We start from the raw sequence: 18,276 nt of genomic DNA, 5'->3' as shown, positions 1-18,276 counted from the left end.
GTAACAGCACCCTCCCTCTGCTATATGCTTTGTGAACATATAAAATAAAGTACCCTGAGGCAGGACAGGCTGAAAAGACTGACATCATCAGCTTTTCAGACTGCCTAGCCCAGCTCTCTATGTTTGTCTATGTGTCTTTTTTTATCCTCTGCTGCTTCCTCTTTGGTCTTTGAACACTTGTGCAGTGCAGGATGCAGCACATGCCAGACAGCCATATGCCTTGGGGGCTGGGTGAGCACCTGGATGCAGATGTGCTCACCAGGTAAGAAAATGTTGGCATCTGCCACCCTTAAGCGATAAGGACACTGGACCCTGCAGGGCCTGACCCCCCAGCCTGGGCTGCATCCCTGCAGTTGGTCACCCTGGGAAGGGCTCAGCCATGGGCCCTGTGGCTGACAGCCACACACAGGCCAGCTAGTCTGCCGGCATTTATGGCCGTGTTGGGTCCTTTCATTTAGATTCCCAGATGTTGTGCAAGCACAGCACACTCAAGGCGGAATTGGACTTTTCTCTGACCCTCTGGAGAAGACCTGCTGCCTGGCCAGTGTTCTCACTCATTCACTCCTTCAAGCCGATATGTCGCAGAACAGCACTATGTTTGCAAGATGGACATGAGAATCATATTAGACACTTTCCATCCGCTATCCCATTTCAAATCTATCAACAAACCTCATCAGTTCTTCTGCAAAATGGTGCCCAGGGTGTCCACTTCTCCCTGTTTTGTGACACCTGCTTTTATCTCTCACCTGGATATGGCACCACCCCCTGAGCACTGGGCACCACCCACTAAATGCAGGACACCACTCCCTAAATGTTGGGCACTACCCCCTAAGCACTTAGCTCCATGACTGCTCCAAGCCATTCTTTTTTTCCCCACAAGTCAGTAGATTGCTCAACTTAAATCCCTTTAGGGGTTCCTAGTGCAATAGGATGAACTTCGGTCCCCTCATTGGTCTTTGCTCCCGTCCTTAAAGATGCTGAGCCTAGGGCACCCGGCATGACCCTCCCCTTAGGACTGCGAAGTGCTGCCTTATCCTCCCTCACAGCGCAAAGCAACTTGTTCAGAGAAGCTGCCTGAACCTCTCTTGCAGGAAGGGGCTCTTTTAGAATTCCACCCTGTGGTCTTTCTTCTCCACATGTGAATGCTAACAGATAACAATGACCCCTCTGTTTCTATTTAATAGTCTGTTTATGAGCCTTGTTAATATGCTTGAAGCAAGCAAAAAAAACTCAGATCTTATCAGGAAGAATAAGATCTTACTACATTCAATAATAAAACTTTAGATTCACAATGTGTACTAAGTTCAATAACAAAACTTCAGATTCATAATGTGTATGTTTCCTGTTAGATGTCACAGTTTATTTGATGATTCAAACTTCTAAAATGTCCTAGAAAATCGCCTCCATTAAAACATTGTAGGATAAGTGCTGTAACGTTCCTCAAAACATTTTGGAATTTCCCTTATGTCTGTGGACTCGCAGATCATGTATTGCACATGTGCCATGGGAGGCAGCTCCCCACTGCGGCTCCTCGGGGCGGGTGGCCTCAGACCTGGCCATGTGGGAAAGCGGGGACCCTAAGAAAGACCTCTGGCTCTGACATGTGGCACGATTTCCGCCAGGGCTGAGTGGGGCGACACCACTGTCACTGCTGGCCAGTGCAAAGCCACTGTTCACAGCTGGCTACCAACTGCCAGATACCAACTGCTGGGAGTGTGGCTGGCACAATGGGGGACTGAATTATTCATTTTCTTCACCTTAGAGTGCCATAGATGTCTTGTACACTCTTTCAAACAGCACAAGTTATGGGAGGAAAGACTATAAAAACTCCAGACTCCAGACCAGCAGGAAAACACTTTGGACAGGGAGGACCCTGCAAAGTTTTCTTTCCCCAGCAGCATGGGGCAAACGCCTAACTATTCTCAGGGTAAACAAGGAAATCCGCCTCCATCAGCCACACACTTGTGAGGCGGTGACTGCTCTGGATTTTCTGCCACCCAGTGCACTTGGCTGGTGTTTATGGGGCATCTTGGTTCAAGGCTCAGATACAGAGCACCAAGGGATGACACCACCAGTTTCTGCCTGCTGAAGGAAACCACCGTCAGAGCTGAAATTAGGAGAGCTGGTCACGTGGCTCACTTTTCTCCCCTGGCTGGGAGGGGAGGGATGCCTGCAGCAGCAGCCCTGTGACGCTGACTCTGGCTCTGGCGTCTGGAAGCCCGCTGGTGGGTGCAGGCTGGCTGCACACCAGGGAGGACCCAGGCTGAGCACAGGTTTCCTGGCTCTGAACAATCTCAAGGCCATGCAGACCCACCAAGCGGCTTGGGAACATTCTCCAGACATGCAGCACTTTATCATCGCTGAAGAAGCTCTTGTGAAACTGGGAGTTTAACGGGGCTCTAGAACGCCCCTCTGCCTGTCTTCCTCTCCATACACAGGACCATGGCGCCACCTCGTATATATTATTTTCAGTCCCCATGGCTGAGTAGTGCACAAAGTTTCCTGTTGCATGCTTGCTAGATATTCTATCTATGAAAATAGGGAGAGGCCAAGAGGTTTTGCATCTGGACATTATGGATGGGTTATATTGCCATGTATTCACTTTTAACTACTTCATCTATCTCATCTGTGAAGGGGGATAAGGATACTACCATATTTTAGGGTGTTATGCAGTTTAAATGGATTAATATTTCTGAAGCCCTGGCTGCTCTATCACTAGTAGGAGGGTGTCTGTAAACCTTGTGGGATCAGGACCTGAGAAAGCAAATACATGCTGAAGATGATACATTTGCAAAGTATGATGTGCTCCTGTGTGATGTGTGCCCAACAGTTTAAAGCATAGCCTGGCCAGACAGAACTGACTGCAGTGGCTGCAGACTGACAGCCTTCACAACAGGCCCAGACTATTTCTGATACTATGCAAGAAATGTGTGTTGAAATGTCCTTATTTGCATGCTGCAAGTACAATTTTTAGCACAAATGAATCTGACACTTTATTAAACTGGCAAAAACCTAAATACAAAACATGTCTGTGAACCAGACATTCTCTGGATCTCCTTCCAAATCCCTCATACAAAGGTTCAAGTGGTGAGATGGCCTCATTTCTCATTCGTTCTATTATCATTCATTCCTTCACAAGCACACATAAGCTCCTCCTGAGTGCCCAGTGTGGGGATGACATGGAGTACATGGCATTATACAAGACACGTGTATCACACGTGTCATACATGATTGACACAGTCCTTTTTCAAAAGATGCTCAGCAGGGAACACAGACCTTCAACTGGGAAGTCAACAGCAGTGTGTTCAATGTGCTGCCCCCTGGCCCCACTGCCTGCCTCCACAGCAGGCTAGTGCAAAGTCTCCCTCTTCAACGACCAACAAAATGAAGGAGGGTGAGGGTGCGTGTCTACAGGGAGCTCAGCAGAAGCAGACAGAGAAAATGGCAGTGGTATGCCAGGCAGACTACATGTCTCCAACCTTGGGGACCAAGGCACATTCCAAATTAAGTCAGGACAAGGGAGCTCTGTTGAGGCAGGTCCCAAAACAAAAAAACAAAGCTGACGTGACTAGAAATCTTGAGATGGATAACTGTTATGTATACTTTTTAACAGACTGGCTGTGCTATTTGCATCTCATGTAGAAAAATGGGCTGAAACTTCATTTTTATATATAAGGTGCCAGAGAGGAAGTAATAGATAACCTCTATTCTCTGTTGATGGAAGCGAAACTGGTATCATTTTTCTAGAGAACAGTTTAAAAATTTATATGAAAAAAATTTATGTTTTGTCCAATTCCTGGGATTTATTCAAAAGATACACGTAGGTGCCTGAACCATACAACGTTATCACAGAAAAAAAAAGAAAATAACATGAATTTTTTACAGAAATTATATAAATACAGGATAATCATGTGATGGAATATATTATAACACTAAGTTTCAAAACAATGTTTTATGGCATGGAAAAGTGTTTTCAATACTGCATATTTTAAATTGCAAAGCTATTCATATAAGTTTTCAGAGAGCGAGGCTACTCAAAAACTATAGGAGACTATATGGGCATACACACAGGTGTACACATATATATTCATATGTGTCTATACGCAGACACACAAACATGATACACACCGAAATATTAACATTGATTCTCTACTGTCTTTATGTTATCACCATATTCCACACTTTGTAATTTCTCATGTTTTAGAAATTTTTAAATCATATTTTGATTCTTGCCAATATAAAATAAGTGTTACCTTAAAAATTGCAAGTCAGCCAATACATCTGATTTCATGAAGGAAGCCTTGAACTTAACACTTTGAACTTGACAATGTATAGATATATATGCTTGTACATATATACAAACACATCTAAGTGTCTAGTTCAAAACTTCTAGATACATACTTATCCTTCAAGTTACCAATCATACTATTTGATATTGATCGCCAATCATGAAGCAAAAATGTGACAGTGCTGCCTCCAAGTGGCCATTCTTGGAATATGCATATTTACTGGCCGTTTTCAAACAGAGTTTCAGATTCTGCAACTTGTTAGTTATACTGCATTGGAAAAGAGAAAAACAAAAAGATGATGCAGAGTGGCATTCAGTGCACGACTGTCAAGTGTCATACACTTGGAGCAGCATATTTTATTACAATTGTAAAATTGTCAACATTCTAAAATGTTTGCCCAGATCTTTCTATTAAACAGGGATGGACAAGTGACCTTGGGTAGAGCAGCCACAGGATTCTCTGAGCCAGGAAGAACCATGTGGTGCTGGCATAACCTGACTTCTAGGGACTCCTTCTTTGCCTGTTGCAGCCTCCAACACAAGAGCTTATGGGGGGACTCGCTCTTCTTCCAGGAGTGCAAGGACTAGGGGACATTTCCTAAGGTGGCCCTCACTGTGTGTTCTCATACAAGTTGGCATGGGAGATGACAGAAAGTCACTGCTCCACTTGGTTATTATCTCTATATGATTGATATAACATACACAATAGTGTATGCATCATAAGATCTTGCGTGCTCTCTGAGACAGGTGGCCACCCTGTACTTCAGGTTTCTATCTAGAGGAGACTAGAAACCTGCTGCTACACAATGAAAAGCAAAAGTTCTACCTCCCCCAACCCAAAAAAAGCAATTGAAGTATGGACATCCATCTGGACTTGACAATTACCGAATAAAACCACGCTGCTCCCTCACTATACCACAAAATAAAATTCCCATAATACAGAAGGCAGCTTGGTTTTTCTCATCTTTCTGCTCCCTGGGGAGTAGTCTTGAAAAGACCTGGGCTGGGGCCTTGCTATGAGGCCTTGGGTGGTTTTGAAAACACCTGAGCTTCCATTTAATCCTCTGTAAACCTGGAACAATAACGCCAGCCCGGCAGTGCATAGCCATGCCCTCACCATAAAGAGGGGCTTTAAAAAGGGTTGAACAATTCAGGATGAGGGGAGTTGAATTTCCAATCAAATCTGGAGGTCCTGGGTGGTCTCAGGGAAAGGATGGATGAGAATGTGCCCTGTGTGGCCTGAGACAGAAAGGAAGACCTTCTTCTCTTTATGCAGCATTTTTGAATCATTATAAAAAGCCCTATCATGGGAGACTATGATTTCAAACAAAATTATCAGAAATACCTAAAGTAATAAAAGTGGTTAATAACATGGCGGGGGGGGTACCTGTATGTTCCCTGGGTACTACCAAGGCCCTGTAACTTCCCACATTCATGAGTAGGAAGCACATTCAAATTGCACCACAACCCGCACCGAACAACTCCCAGCTGCTCTGCGGGCCTGTCTCTCCAGCTCCTAGCAATGTGGTGATTGTCCTCATGGCATGCATCTGTGTGTGAGCAGGTGTCTCTGTGATGCTGTGCACTGTATGATGCAGTGCGCCTGTCTCCTCACTGAGATGCCAGTCCCAGCAAGGTGGTCCTGGAGGCTCTCTGTGGTATCCCCCCTCTCTGAAGAAGTGGAAGGCAGAGAGGATGAGAGAATACCACAAGCACTGATGGCAGCTTAGGGCTCCTGTAGATGTTCTGACCCTTCTGACTATGTTCAAGCAACTGGGTTGCTGGACAAAGAGGCCTAAGAACATAATTCAGAGGACAGAATAAGAGACTGTCAACAGGCCTGTGCCCAAAGGCAGAGAGTGCCAACTCATGCTTTAAGTGAATCTCCCTGTTAGAAATGCAAATGCCGGAGAAGGTATTCACTGGAAGGTCTCTACCTCACATAACAGAGCAAGTTTAGACACCACATCTAAACTATAGAGCCAAGTGCATTGCACGTGCCTGGAAACTGCACACAATTCTCAGTAGGAAATTAAGCTGTGCCAGGTGTACCCTAGAAGCACAATCTATATCAGCTTATTTTTACTGTGTTCCATAGAGTGAAAGTAAATACTATGACTATGGCTGGAGTAAAGAATTAAACGTATAACCAATAAAGACTTAAAGGATAATTGCATCCCACAGTGGATTTCTAAAAAGAACTTGCATAGAAATGAGTATGAGGTTGATTTTATATTATTTCTTAAAATAGGTTAATCTCTGCTTTAGTAACACCTAAAAGTTGGTTCCTTCTTAGGTTAACCAGACTAGACCTTAAGATTATCTGGGAAAATGGGATTTTGCAAAGATGCCTTGGGGAGACCACCTTCCCCAGCTCCTTGAGTCTAGAAAATGGTAACAATGGATACATGATCCTTGGCAAGAGTGAAAAGCCATCAAATCAAAATCCTGGCAGGGAAGCTCTTTTAGAAATTGTTTGAATCAGAGCAAACACAAGCTTGAGACAAGGCTTAAGCTCTTCCTGGGTTCTTGCCAGGCTCAGTTGAGTAGAACACACTCACCTCCCAGCCCAGGCCAAAGTCTGTTGTCATGGCAGTCCAGAAGCCCATACTGGTAAATGTTGTGATATTGCCATTGGTTTCATCTTTTACTGAGCTGGTTGACATCTGTGAAAAGCTTGTAAAAAGAAAAACAAGAAAAAGCATTAAAACATTATTTCTTACCAATTATTCTCAAGATTAAAAAAAACAGGGAGTCACGTGAAGACTCCAATCTGAGAACACAGCTCACACTCTGCCTAGGGGACTGTTTTGTATTGATAAACCTTAATTGTCAAACATCTAGGGATACTCTGGTTGTTGCTGGTTATCCATCCATCTAACCTGATGTTCAAAATCTATCATTTTGTGATTCTACAGAGCTGGTTTATGTCAGTATTTTAGTCATTTTAACAACCAATTAGCCACTGCAGTTGGACAAGCAGAGCCTAATCCAGTCATACAGATTTCAGAAGTTTGGTTTAAACACATAAAAACTGAGTTCTCATGTTGTTAAAAGTCACCTGCCTGGGGCATTGAGGCACGGAGGGGATGCTGAAAAACTTTACTAGGTTGCTGTGCTCAAACTTCACTCCATCTTTAGTTGGATTGGGAGCATTTGTGCTGTGAATGATATGCCAGGATTGGAGAGTGAGTAGCAGTCATGATGGAGTCTTTGTCATCTCTGGGGATTCGCACCCTTCAGTGTGCCAGCTCACCACAGCACATTCTGTGGGATCCAGTGTCACACAATATACCCTCAAGAAGAGTGGACTGAGTCTCAGGGAATACACGGAACATTTTTTGTCTAGTCAATGAAGTTATCCGGGTCGCAAAATGTTATGTAGTATAAGCAGAATAAATCTAGAAACTCCCCTAGAAGATCTCGACAAACAGAGGATGGTATCTGGGAGGACAAGGAGTCCACAAACCCAGAAGACAGCCACACATCTGAGGGGCATGGATCCCACCTCAGGTTTCTACAGCTGCTTTTGGATGTGCAAATAGTAATCAGTTTTGAATAACTGAGTGCTTAACCGTTAAGTTTCGCTTTAAGAGGGACTTTCCCAACAGAAAGCCAGCTGTAGTTCCCAAGAAATGAGTGCCCTGAGGACTTGGGAGAAGATCATGTGATTCCTGGCACGTCCTTGAAGTGCCTGGCTGTGAGGCCCCAGCTCTGCTTAAAGTGTTTTCTCTCCCACAAAAGGGCTTAGATCAGAACTGAGAGCCACCATCCACGGAGAGATGCTGAGGTCAGAATCAATGCCTGCCTACTCTACCCAGTTCTTAAAAGTCAGTCATTTTCAATTATTTACTGGCCCTAAAGCAGTAAGGCCTTTTGAATCAACCATCCCTTTTGAATACAATAACAGAGTATAAAGTTCTTTTGATCTAATTTTCATATCACCATAACAATGCATATTTATGAGTTTAGCTCTAAGAAGCTAAAATTCATTTCTATTAGTATGAAGCCCGCAGACATATACTTTTTAAAAACTCTGTGATTTAGTATTTAGAAACATTGAATTCCCCTTTCTCTAACATCCATGGTAGTTGCACACTTTGGAAAGACAAAGCACTAAGTCTAGCATAGCTCACATCAGTGAACAGCCTTAATATCTTCTTCAGGGTTTCTGGGGGGAACAAAAGAAGGTTATATTTTGTACCTACCTAGCTGTGTCACTGTTGTAGCAAAATTCCAGCCAAGGAAGGCAAAGAGACCAATGGAGACCAAAGAGAACTTTAATTCGGGCACCCAGGCTGGCAGCATGCTCATGCCTAAAATGGCTGCCAACCCCAACAAAGAAGGCAGGTTAGCTTCTATGTGGTTTGAGGCAGGAAAACAAGGCAGGGAGAGGGTTTCAGACAAAAACAGTCAATCAAGTTTTACAGTCTTAGGCTTCCTCGTCATTTGACTGTATAACCCTGCAGTTGAGGTAGGGGGTCAAGAGGTTGGGGAGGATACCCAAGGAGAGCAGAAGAACAGGAAATGCAGAAGTATGTGAGGGCTGCAGACCTAAAGATATGCTCTGGTGCTTTTATCTATATAGAGAGAGGGTGGTACCAGGTCTGCTTTGCCTCTATTTTTTTCTAAATGTAGCTTACAACTTAGCCTGGAATGCAAGATATGCTTGCAGCTCCAGTTTGTCTGCTTCACTAGGGAGAAGTTTAATTCCTTAACCTTTTAACAGCTCTTAGATTGCCTTTACATAAAGTTAACTACTACCTGTATTGTGCTTAAACTATATTTTGTTCTATTTTATTTCATTTTTATTTTTCCTTCCACATTCTGCCCTTTAAAAGCTTTGTTTTAAAAGAATCTATTATCAGAAAGCTTTTACCTTCTTCTTTATGATGCACATGATGATAGGATAGTAGGAAAATGCCCAAGGCCTGCCACAAGGCAATGTGCTAGGATAGTAGGAAAATGCCCAAGGCCTGCCATAAGGTAAATTTACCTGTTTGCCTGGGAAGGTACTTTGCTGGTGTATCTGCTCCTAGTGAGGCTGTTTTCTCTGTGAGAGCAGAACGCCTCTTAGCTAGACCTTTGCCTCTATTGGCCTCCCCATGGCTGTGCCTGTTTTAGGTCGCACCCATCTTTCAGGGAGTCTTACCAATCACTGACTAACCACCCATCCATCTGGGGGGCACAGTTTTTTGGCTTCTCTTTTTGTTTCTGAGAGGAGTACAGGTAATCCAGTAGAAGTTAAACTTAGAGTTTATCCATTGTGCTGTTTCTCTTTGCCTGGATAGGAGTTAGATTACACCTTAGCAAGTTATCTTTTAAGTAATGTCTAAGGCTTAGCCTCTTCACTCCATTCTTGTACATCTGTGTTTTGTAAGCCACATAGAAGGTAAAGAAGGGAGACATGGGAAAGGAAAATGCCTTATAGAAGACCTATGTTAATTTTATAATTTTCTACCTTTTCATGAGATGACCTTTATCCTGAAGGTAATCCCTACTACTTACTTAGTGCCATTATTTGGGAGGTGGTGTGTCTTGTCATCTTGTCAACACTGCCTCTATAGTGGACTGTATGCTCCTAAACAGGAGGAGCAATAAACAAGGGAGTATTAGACAGTTACCTAATGTAAGTACTACACTCCGAGAGTCTTGAATACCAAAAGATGGAAACCATCCACCAAAAAGAGAGTCGGAGTCCAACCTTTACCAGAGTTGGACTGGAACATGGGCTAACTTTCTCATCTTGGCAGTAATTTCCATAACTACCTGTCCATTGTCATTAATTTCTAAACAACAGTTAAATTTACCAGAGACTCCTCCTTCTGAGGCCAGCAGATACTTTAATGCTAGTCTGCTTTGATAAATTGCATTTCTCATTTGTGTTGATTGTACAGCTAGCAAATCCAAAGCTTTAAATATTTCATTAGTTATAATATCTAATACTGCTTGTAATCTGATGATATGATTAATCATGTAGATGGGAGTACAATATCCACACAATCCATCATGGGCCCAAGTAGCTGGATCATAATAGTTAATTATTCTCTCTGAAGGCCAATCTGTATCTCTCCAATCGCTGATTTGTATATCCTTTTCTTAGGTCCACTGCTCATTTGCCCCTATGTCTAGGCTTATTATAAATAGGATTTCCTAAAGTCTTTCCCGGTCTTAAGGGTAACAGAGTAACGGTTTAATACTACCTCACACACAAGCTACTGTCTGGGAACTGCCCACAGGCTTATCGACCACAGATCCAATTGAGGCCCACAGGCACTTGCTACCAGTTTGGGGCCTCTAGTTGGTACCAAGGGTGACTTAAAGAAGGGAACCCAGAAAATGGGTTAGGGCGAGATGGTTTTGAGCTGCCTTTACCTTCTCTATTTTCTTCTTACCATGAAGTTTTTCCTATAGCTTTTTTTTTTTTTTTTTTTTTTTTTGAGACGGAGTTTCGCTCTTGTTACCCAGGCTGGAGTGCAATGGCGCGATCTCGGCTCACCGCAACCTCCGCCTCCTGGGTTCAGGCAATTCTCCTGCCTCAGCCTCCCGAGTAGCTGGGATTACAGGCACACGCCACTATGCCCAGCTAATTTTTTGTATTTTTAGTAGAGACGGGGTTTCACCATGTCGACCAGGATGGTCTCGATCTCTTGACCTCGTGATCCACCCGCCTCGGCCTCCCAAAGTGCTGGGATTACAGGCTTGAGCCACCACGTCCGGGCTCCTATAGCTTTATTATAGTACTGTTGCCCTAAACAAGCCAATTCACCTACAGGGTGTATATACGTGACTCCCCAATGAGCTATACAGTATTTTCCAACAATGGAAATCTTTAAGAGAAAAACACTAGAGCATCACTGTACCCAACTAGGACCTTAGTGCCTATTGTCCAATTGGGTGAATTTGGATTTTGAACATCAAATCCAATGAGAGTACAGGAGCATCCTATTACACAGCTGTCATAGTTATACCATTCTATGGAGAGGTTTGTATATGTTCTTAGTCCATGGGGAATTACTAACCCAGTACACGGTACGACTGGTACGAATAAATGTGTATAATCTCTTTTTTTTTTTTGGAATTAGAAATATAACAAGAATGAGAGAGGCACATGCTGACAAGACTCCGTTGTGAGGGCAGCTAGAGCACTGTTATTACCTTAGTTTTAAAAAGCGTTCTCATTATTTGGCAGACATCTAAATACAGATACATTCTGCCCTAATGAGAGGAGGGTACCTAAATGTAATTATAAAGAGTTCCCTTTCAAGACTTATCACGAAGTTTGTACCAGGTCCCAGGTAGAATTTCGGGGTCATAGCAGACATAGGGTTGATTATCACTAGGATCACAGTAAGTAGTTTGCTTATATACACAAGTTCCTAGGAAAGTTCCTTCACAACTATAATGGGTTTGATACATAAAGGTTTTAACTTCTGTGTTTCCTATTCACGTAGTATGGGTACATATAGGACATCCGTCCAAAGCTTCCCCCCTTTTAAGTTTGCCACAGGGCTATTTTAATCATATTTTAATATGATTAAAATAGAAAGCAACATTTTTACACCATACATGGGCAAGGAATGTCCTTCAAGGAACAGCAACAATGTCAACATAACAGCAAAACAGTAAATATTACTAAAGTAGCACCAGGTATTAAGATTTCATTCCAAATTTACCTATCTGACAAGGACTCCTCAGGTTTCAGCCATGTGTTTACTTTTTTTTTATAGTTCTAAGTAAGGCCTGCATTAATTTTTTTAATGTGAATGCTCCTATTTCCTTGAGGTTACATTTTACTTGGGTAATAAGGGGAGGAAGTTTCCTGAACAGAATTTCATGAGGTGAATACCTAGTTTGTCTGGTTGGGGTGCACCTGACCCGAAGTAGGACCATGGGCAATACCCAATTCCACTGTAAATGGGACTCTTGGCAGAACTTTTTTTAAACAGCTATCTTAATGTGGTTTATTTACTCCACCTTCCCTGAGCTCTGGGGGTGGTAGGCAGTGTGCAATTTGCAAATAATTTTTAGTAGCTGAGAAAGACTCTGGACAACTTCAGCTAAAAATACTGGCCCATTGTCAGACCCAAGAGTCAGAGGCAGCCCAAATCTAGAACTAATGTCTTTTTTTTTTTTTTTTTTGAGACGGAGTTTCGCTCTTGTTACTCAGGGTGGAGTGCAACGGCGTGATCTCGGCTCACCAAAACCTCCGCCTCCTGGGTTCAGGCAATTCTTCTGCCTCAGCCTCCTGTGTAGCTGGGATTATAGGCACACGCCACCATGCCCAGCTAATTTTTTGTATTTTTACTAGAGGCGGGGTTTCACCATGTTGACCAGGATGGTCTCGATCTGTTGACCTCGTGATCCACCCTCCTTGGACTCCCAAAGTGCTGGGATTACAGGCGTGAGCCACCGCGCCCGGCCGAACTAATGTCTTTTAATAATATTTTGGTTACCTCCGTGGCCTTTTCAGTGTGAGGGGGAAAAGCCTCTACTCACCCAGAGTAGGTACATATGAAAACTAGCATATACAGATAACATCCTGTCCAGGACATTTCAGTAAAGTCTACAAGCAAGTTTTCACATGAGGTTGCTCCTACTTCTGCAATACCTGGAGGCCAAACTGGCCCCTGCCATGGGCTGCTGTGTGTACAAGTCAGGCATTTTCATAGACTGCACGAGTTACAGCAGTGAGATGTGGCACATACAAATGCTATCTGATTAAAGCATCAAAGCGGTTTTGCTCATGTGTGCCCCTTCATGAAATTACATTACAAACATAGGAGCCATTATGTCAGAGATGACTAGCCTCCCATCTGAGAATTATGACCAATCCCCTTTGATATACCGTCCTGCCTCCTGAGCAAACAAGACTTTTTTATTTTTTCTAGAGAAATAACTTGGTTTTTCCATAGGTAGGGGTTCTGGAAGGAGAGTCATCTCTCCTTCCAGAATCTTTGGTCTGTGGTGGGTGAGCTGTCATAGTGGCTCACTTAGTGTCTCTATCTGCTTTTCTATTCCCTCTAGATTCATAAGAACCATCTACCTGATGTTCTTTGCAGTGCCTGACAGCTACCTTTTCTGATACCCATACAGTAGCTAAGAGCTACAAAATTTCTTCTTTGTTCTTTATTTCTTTTCCTGCTGCTGTTAGAAGTGCTCTTTCCTTGTATATGGCTCCACGGACATGCCGCATAGCAAAAGCATATTTGGAGGCAGTATAGATATTAATTACTTTTCATTTTGCCAGCAACAAGGCTCTTGTTTAAGCAATTAGCTTAGCCTCTTGTGCCGATGTTCCTGCAGGTAAGGGCCGTGCCTGTATCACCGAGCATCCACTGGGCCCAAAGTTATATGTTACTCCAGCAAATCCTGCTTGGTGGATTCCTTCTGAAATAAAACTGCTGCCGTCTGTGAAATAATCCGCATCTAAGTCATAGAAAGACTGGCCAGTTAAATCTTTTTGGCTTGAGAATACCTCATCCACCACATCTATGCAATAATTTGCAGGGGGTATTTCAGGCTCTTCTATGGGCAATGACGTGGCTAAATTTAAGGTGTTTACTGTTTCCACAACTATGTTAGGGTTGTCACATAAGAGCCCTTGGTATCTGGTCATCCTTGGTTTAGCCAGTGGTGTCCTATTTGGTCTAACAGGATAATTATGGTGTGTGACACCTGGATAATTAATTTTTGCCCTAAAGTTAGCTTGCCAGCTTCCTGAGCCAGCAGGGCTGTGGCTGTTACTGCTTTAAAGCCACGGGGCCAAGAGAATCCAATTGTTTGGAAAGGTATGCTGCAGGCCGCAGCTGTGACCCAAGCATTTGCATTAGGACTCCCACAGCTATTCCCCTTTCTGTTATTTATGTACAAGAGAAAAAGTTTAGTTTGGTCAGGGTATCCTAAGGCTGGGGCTTGAATTAATTCCCTTTTAATTTCTTTGAAAGCCTTTGCTTGCTCTGTCTCCAAGAGGAGCGGCTCTTCTTTGGCCCCTTTCATAACTTCATATAGAGGCTTAGCCAAAGGTGAGAAATCTGGGATTCAAATGCAGCAGATAGCAGTTGCTTTAGAAGCTGTGAAGAGGGCATTAGTTTAAGTAACGGGGCAGAAAAACGTAGATTAGAAGATGAGTTTGATAGAATGCAGCAGTCACAGATTGCATACAGAGTGAAAGAATAAAAAATGCACAAATCTTAAGTAGGATTTGCTTAGCCTTTTGCGTCGTCCTCTAGCATTCCTTAGGTGAGGTCTGGGGCTTGTGTCCTAGGCTGGCTTGAGTTTTTCTTCTTTCCATCCTTTGATGAGGATAGTGTACTGCAAAGTCTAGCATTGATGCCTGTGCTAAGAGACATTTTATAATCTTTGTAAAAGAGGAGGTTAGTGCTTTAAGAAAACCTGTTGCCAGTGTACAGAAAACTGGATGACACTACTTTAACTGTTAACCAATATGTTCACACACACAGAACTACTTTAAAAATATTTTAAAACTTGCTTAGATTGTAAAGCAAAATTCATACAACCTACTTGCATAATAAATTCCCTTCTATAATGATTTTCACAACATTCATTGACAAACTTAGACATACTTTTTTCATTTTATAACTTTCTTATTAAAGGTACAATTTTATAACTATATTAATATTTCTTTCTTTGCTTATTTTATCTCTCCTTTTTGTCTTACTTTCTGTGCCTTTCTTTCTCTTTGCCTTCCTTACCCTTTTCTCTTTCTCTCTTACTGATTTTTTTTTCTATTTCTCTCTCTAATCTTTCTGTTTCTGTCTGTCTTGAATAAGCAGTGATTTTATCACTTTTAAGTTTGTTTGGGCTTGAGATTAGACTTAAAGCTGTTTTAAGATTTTGTAACAAACTGAGTAAGCCAAGTCACTATATTTATGTGCTGAGCAGAGAAAGCTTTTAATACTAGTACTACAGCTTCAATTTTAGCTCTCTGACTGCTAGTAAACTTAGAAAGCATGATTGAATTATGTGGTCTTTACTAGACTGCAGCCTCCCCTTGTTTACCTGACCTGTTAGTAAGCTGTGTTAAAGCATTAAGCATGGAGAAGTGCAATACTGCCTTGAATTGCTCTTTCCTTACAGGAATCTTGATGTTAAGATTAACTTAGCAATAGACTACATTAATCATTAAGATGACAAGTTGAGGCCAGGCGCGGTGGCTCACGCCTGTAATCCCAGCACTTTGGGAGGCTGAGGCGGGTGGATCACGAGGTCAAGAGATCGAGACCATCCTGGTCAACATGGTGAAACCCCGTCCCTACTAAAAATACAAAAAAAAAAAAAAAAAATTAGCTGCGCATGGTGGTGCGGGCCTGTAATCCCAGCTACTCGGGAGGCTGAGGCGGGAGAATTGCCTGAACCCAGGAGGCGGAGGTTGCCGTGAGCCGAGATCACGCCATTGCACTCCAGCCTGGGTAAGGAGCGAAACTCCGTCTCAAAAAAAAAAAAAAAAAAAAAAAAAAGGATGACAAGTTGAAATTAGTAACATGAAGTTTTAAGAGGAAATCTGAAAATATTTTAGAAGCAGAGTCTTAAATAATATACTTAACCATGTGCTTAAAGCCACAGGTAGAATAGCTTAAATCTTGCAACTGAGTTTTTAGGCTGACCACATTTATAGACCTTAAATTGGCAAACTGTTCTGAAAACAATGACTTACTAGCAGAGCAAAGACTATCTTATATTAGTCCTTCATGCATATGTTTTCACTACACATATATACAATTTTATTTTTTTACTTACTGAGAATGGACTTAATATTTTTTCTTTTTAATTTAACGAATATTATTTAATTTGGTTTAAAGTTCTCTTTTAAAGGGTAATGTGTGGTTTTACATGCTTATCTCTTAATTGCTTTTTAACGAATTTGTGGGGCTCCTTTTATACCTGAGAGAAATTTGTTATTTAAATTTTCCAAATTAAGGGTAAATACGGCTTGTGCTAGTAGTGTTGCATTTTAAAACAGAAAACAGGTCTTGCAACTCATTAATTAATTAGGAAATTCTTTTCTACTGAGGAGCAAAGCTATATGGCTGGCTTTTAATTGCTCCTTACTAATTTATGGGTTTTTAGTATTTTTTTAGAGGTTACTGTTTTACATAAATTGGATTTTTAAAAAGCCACGTTAAGAGTAGGATTCAAATAACAACAGTGGCTAATATCAGAAAAAAGGTTTTACAAACTTTAAATTTTACTTAAAACTTAGCAGAGAATTACAATATGGAATGCTGCTTGTATACAAAGAACAGATGAAATTTCACTATAGGACAACTTCGGAGAGCAGCGGTGGTGCAGGTCCCAAGTATGGCGGCCGGGCTGGCCCTACCCAGGTGCTGCTTGTTCCCCACCTGGGCAGTAGCCACAGTCAGGAGAAACTTTCCCGCTGGAGCTTCCCTACCCCCACTTTTTTTCCTTATTGGCTTGGCGGTGGCTCCAGCCTGTAATACCTTTCTCTTACCTTTTTATAAACGTAGGCCTCATTGCCTTACCGATTATTAATTACTGGGTAGGCTAAGAGTTCTGTAATAACTGCTTGAAGTACTCACTCTCTAAAGGCTTACATGCTAATAGCCTTTTTGATCTCTTTTGGGCTAGCTCGGTCCTCTTTAACGGACCTGTGGCCCCTCACACTTTATTCCCGTATTGGCTCCTCCTGGAACCATCTATTTCACACACTTTCATACACCTCCCCCACCCCAAGACTCCTCATCAAACAAAACGAGCCTCTCTTGTGTCCTGGGTGGGTTCACACGCACCCACACACTTACCTTCCCTGCCCCAGGACTCCTCATCAGATGAAATGAGCCTCTCTTGTGTCCCAGGTGGGTTCACATGCACCCACACATTTACCTCCCCTGCCACAGGACTCCTCATCAGATGAAATGAGCCTCTCTCATCTCCCGGGTGGGTTCACACGCACCCACACATTTACCTCCCCCGCCACAGGACTCCTCATCAGATGAAATGAGCCCCTTTCATGTCCCAGGTGGGTGAACACATGCACACACACACACCCTGCCAGCAAGCTTTACCTCGCTGCAGGATTTGTGTCTGCCCCTACGACAGCCTCTGTGTCATCTGTGTGGGAAGTAGAAAAGTTCCTTTTTGAAGTTTCCTTTCTTGTTAAAGAATAGGTGTGTTAATAACTCTTTGTTAAGCCCTATCTTAGCTATTAAATACGCCATGCTTACAGGCAGATAGTACACTCTATGTCCTTGTACTTTAACCAAAATATTTGTGCTGGACGTGCTCACAGGCATCTCCCAGCTCTCCATTGCTTATACCTGTTTAAAAAAGTTTTGTTAACCAACCAGGTTTTAGTTTAGATTGTGAGGTGTAGCTCCAGACAATGGAGATCAGACATAGTGGTAAGGATGACCTTAAATGCCTAAGGGATAAATTTGTGTGTTCATTTATTCTTTATACTCTTGTGGCAGTATGCCTAGTGAGAGTACCCTTCCTGCAGTCCAGGAAGTAAAAATTGCATTGCTGAAAGATCCTTTGTCTCAGTACTAATTTTTCTTTGCAGCACTGAGCACCTATTTCCAAAATTTATTTCCAACAGTCTGCCCTCTAAAGCAGCCTCTCTTTCATGTATAGGGCCCTCTTTTCTTACCGTGATTCTTGGAGTGGGCTGCATAGAAAGTTGACTTGCAGTCTCTTTTCAGGTTCCTATTGAGCTGACGGGGTAGGCCTTGGGATGTGGGAGAACCAACCCCTTGTTCTGGAAAAGCTCTCCCATCATTACACCTAGGAACTAGATCTCCCCAATCCCAGGGCCAAAGCCCCACTGGCAAAGGAGACAGTAAACCCGTCATTTCTTTCTTCTGGCTGACCCGCCAAATGTTGTAGCAAAACTACAGCCAAGTAAGATAAAAAGACCAATGGATACTAAAGAGAACTTTAATTCAGGCACCCAGGCTGGCAGCAGGCTCATGCCTACAATGACCGCTGACCCAAACAAAGAAGTC

At 42.6% G+C, this 18,276-nt stretch overlaps 1 protein-coding gene across 3 annotated transcripts in view; it reads right to left on the bottom strand.

The window, feature by feature from the left end:
* CYP20A1 (cytochrome P450 family 20 subfamily A member 1) overlaps window positions 1-18,276 on the bottom strand; it is a 161,191-nt gene that overhangs the window by 73,513 nt on the left and 69,402 nt on the right. For 2 of the 3 annotated variants that reach the window (XM_078328268.1, XM_078328267.1), the window contains one exon: window positions 6,850-6,964. In XM_078328268.1, coding sequence (XP_078184394.1) covers window positions 6,850-6,954 — 105 coding nt within the window. In that variant the 5' untranslated portion in view covers window positions 6,955-6,964. Of the gene's footprint in view, window positions 1-6,849; window positions 6,965-8,496; window positions 8,628-18,276 lie in introns of those variants that run through there. The other variant, XM_078328269.1, reaches the window with a different exon arrangement.

This window comes from Callithrix jacchus, chromosome 6 (genome assembly GCF_049354715.1).
Source record: "Callithrix jacchus isolate 240 chromosome 6, calJac240_pri, whole genome shotgun sequence".
In the NCBI taxonomy this organism is placed as follows: domain Eukaryota; kingdom Metazoa; phylum Chordata; class Mammalia; order Primates; family Cebidae; genus Callithrix; species Callithrix jacchus.
The sequence above is the reverse complement of the archived record's forward strand: the minus strand, read 5'-3'. Positions and strand labels throughout refer to the sequence as shown.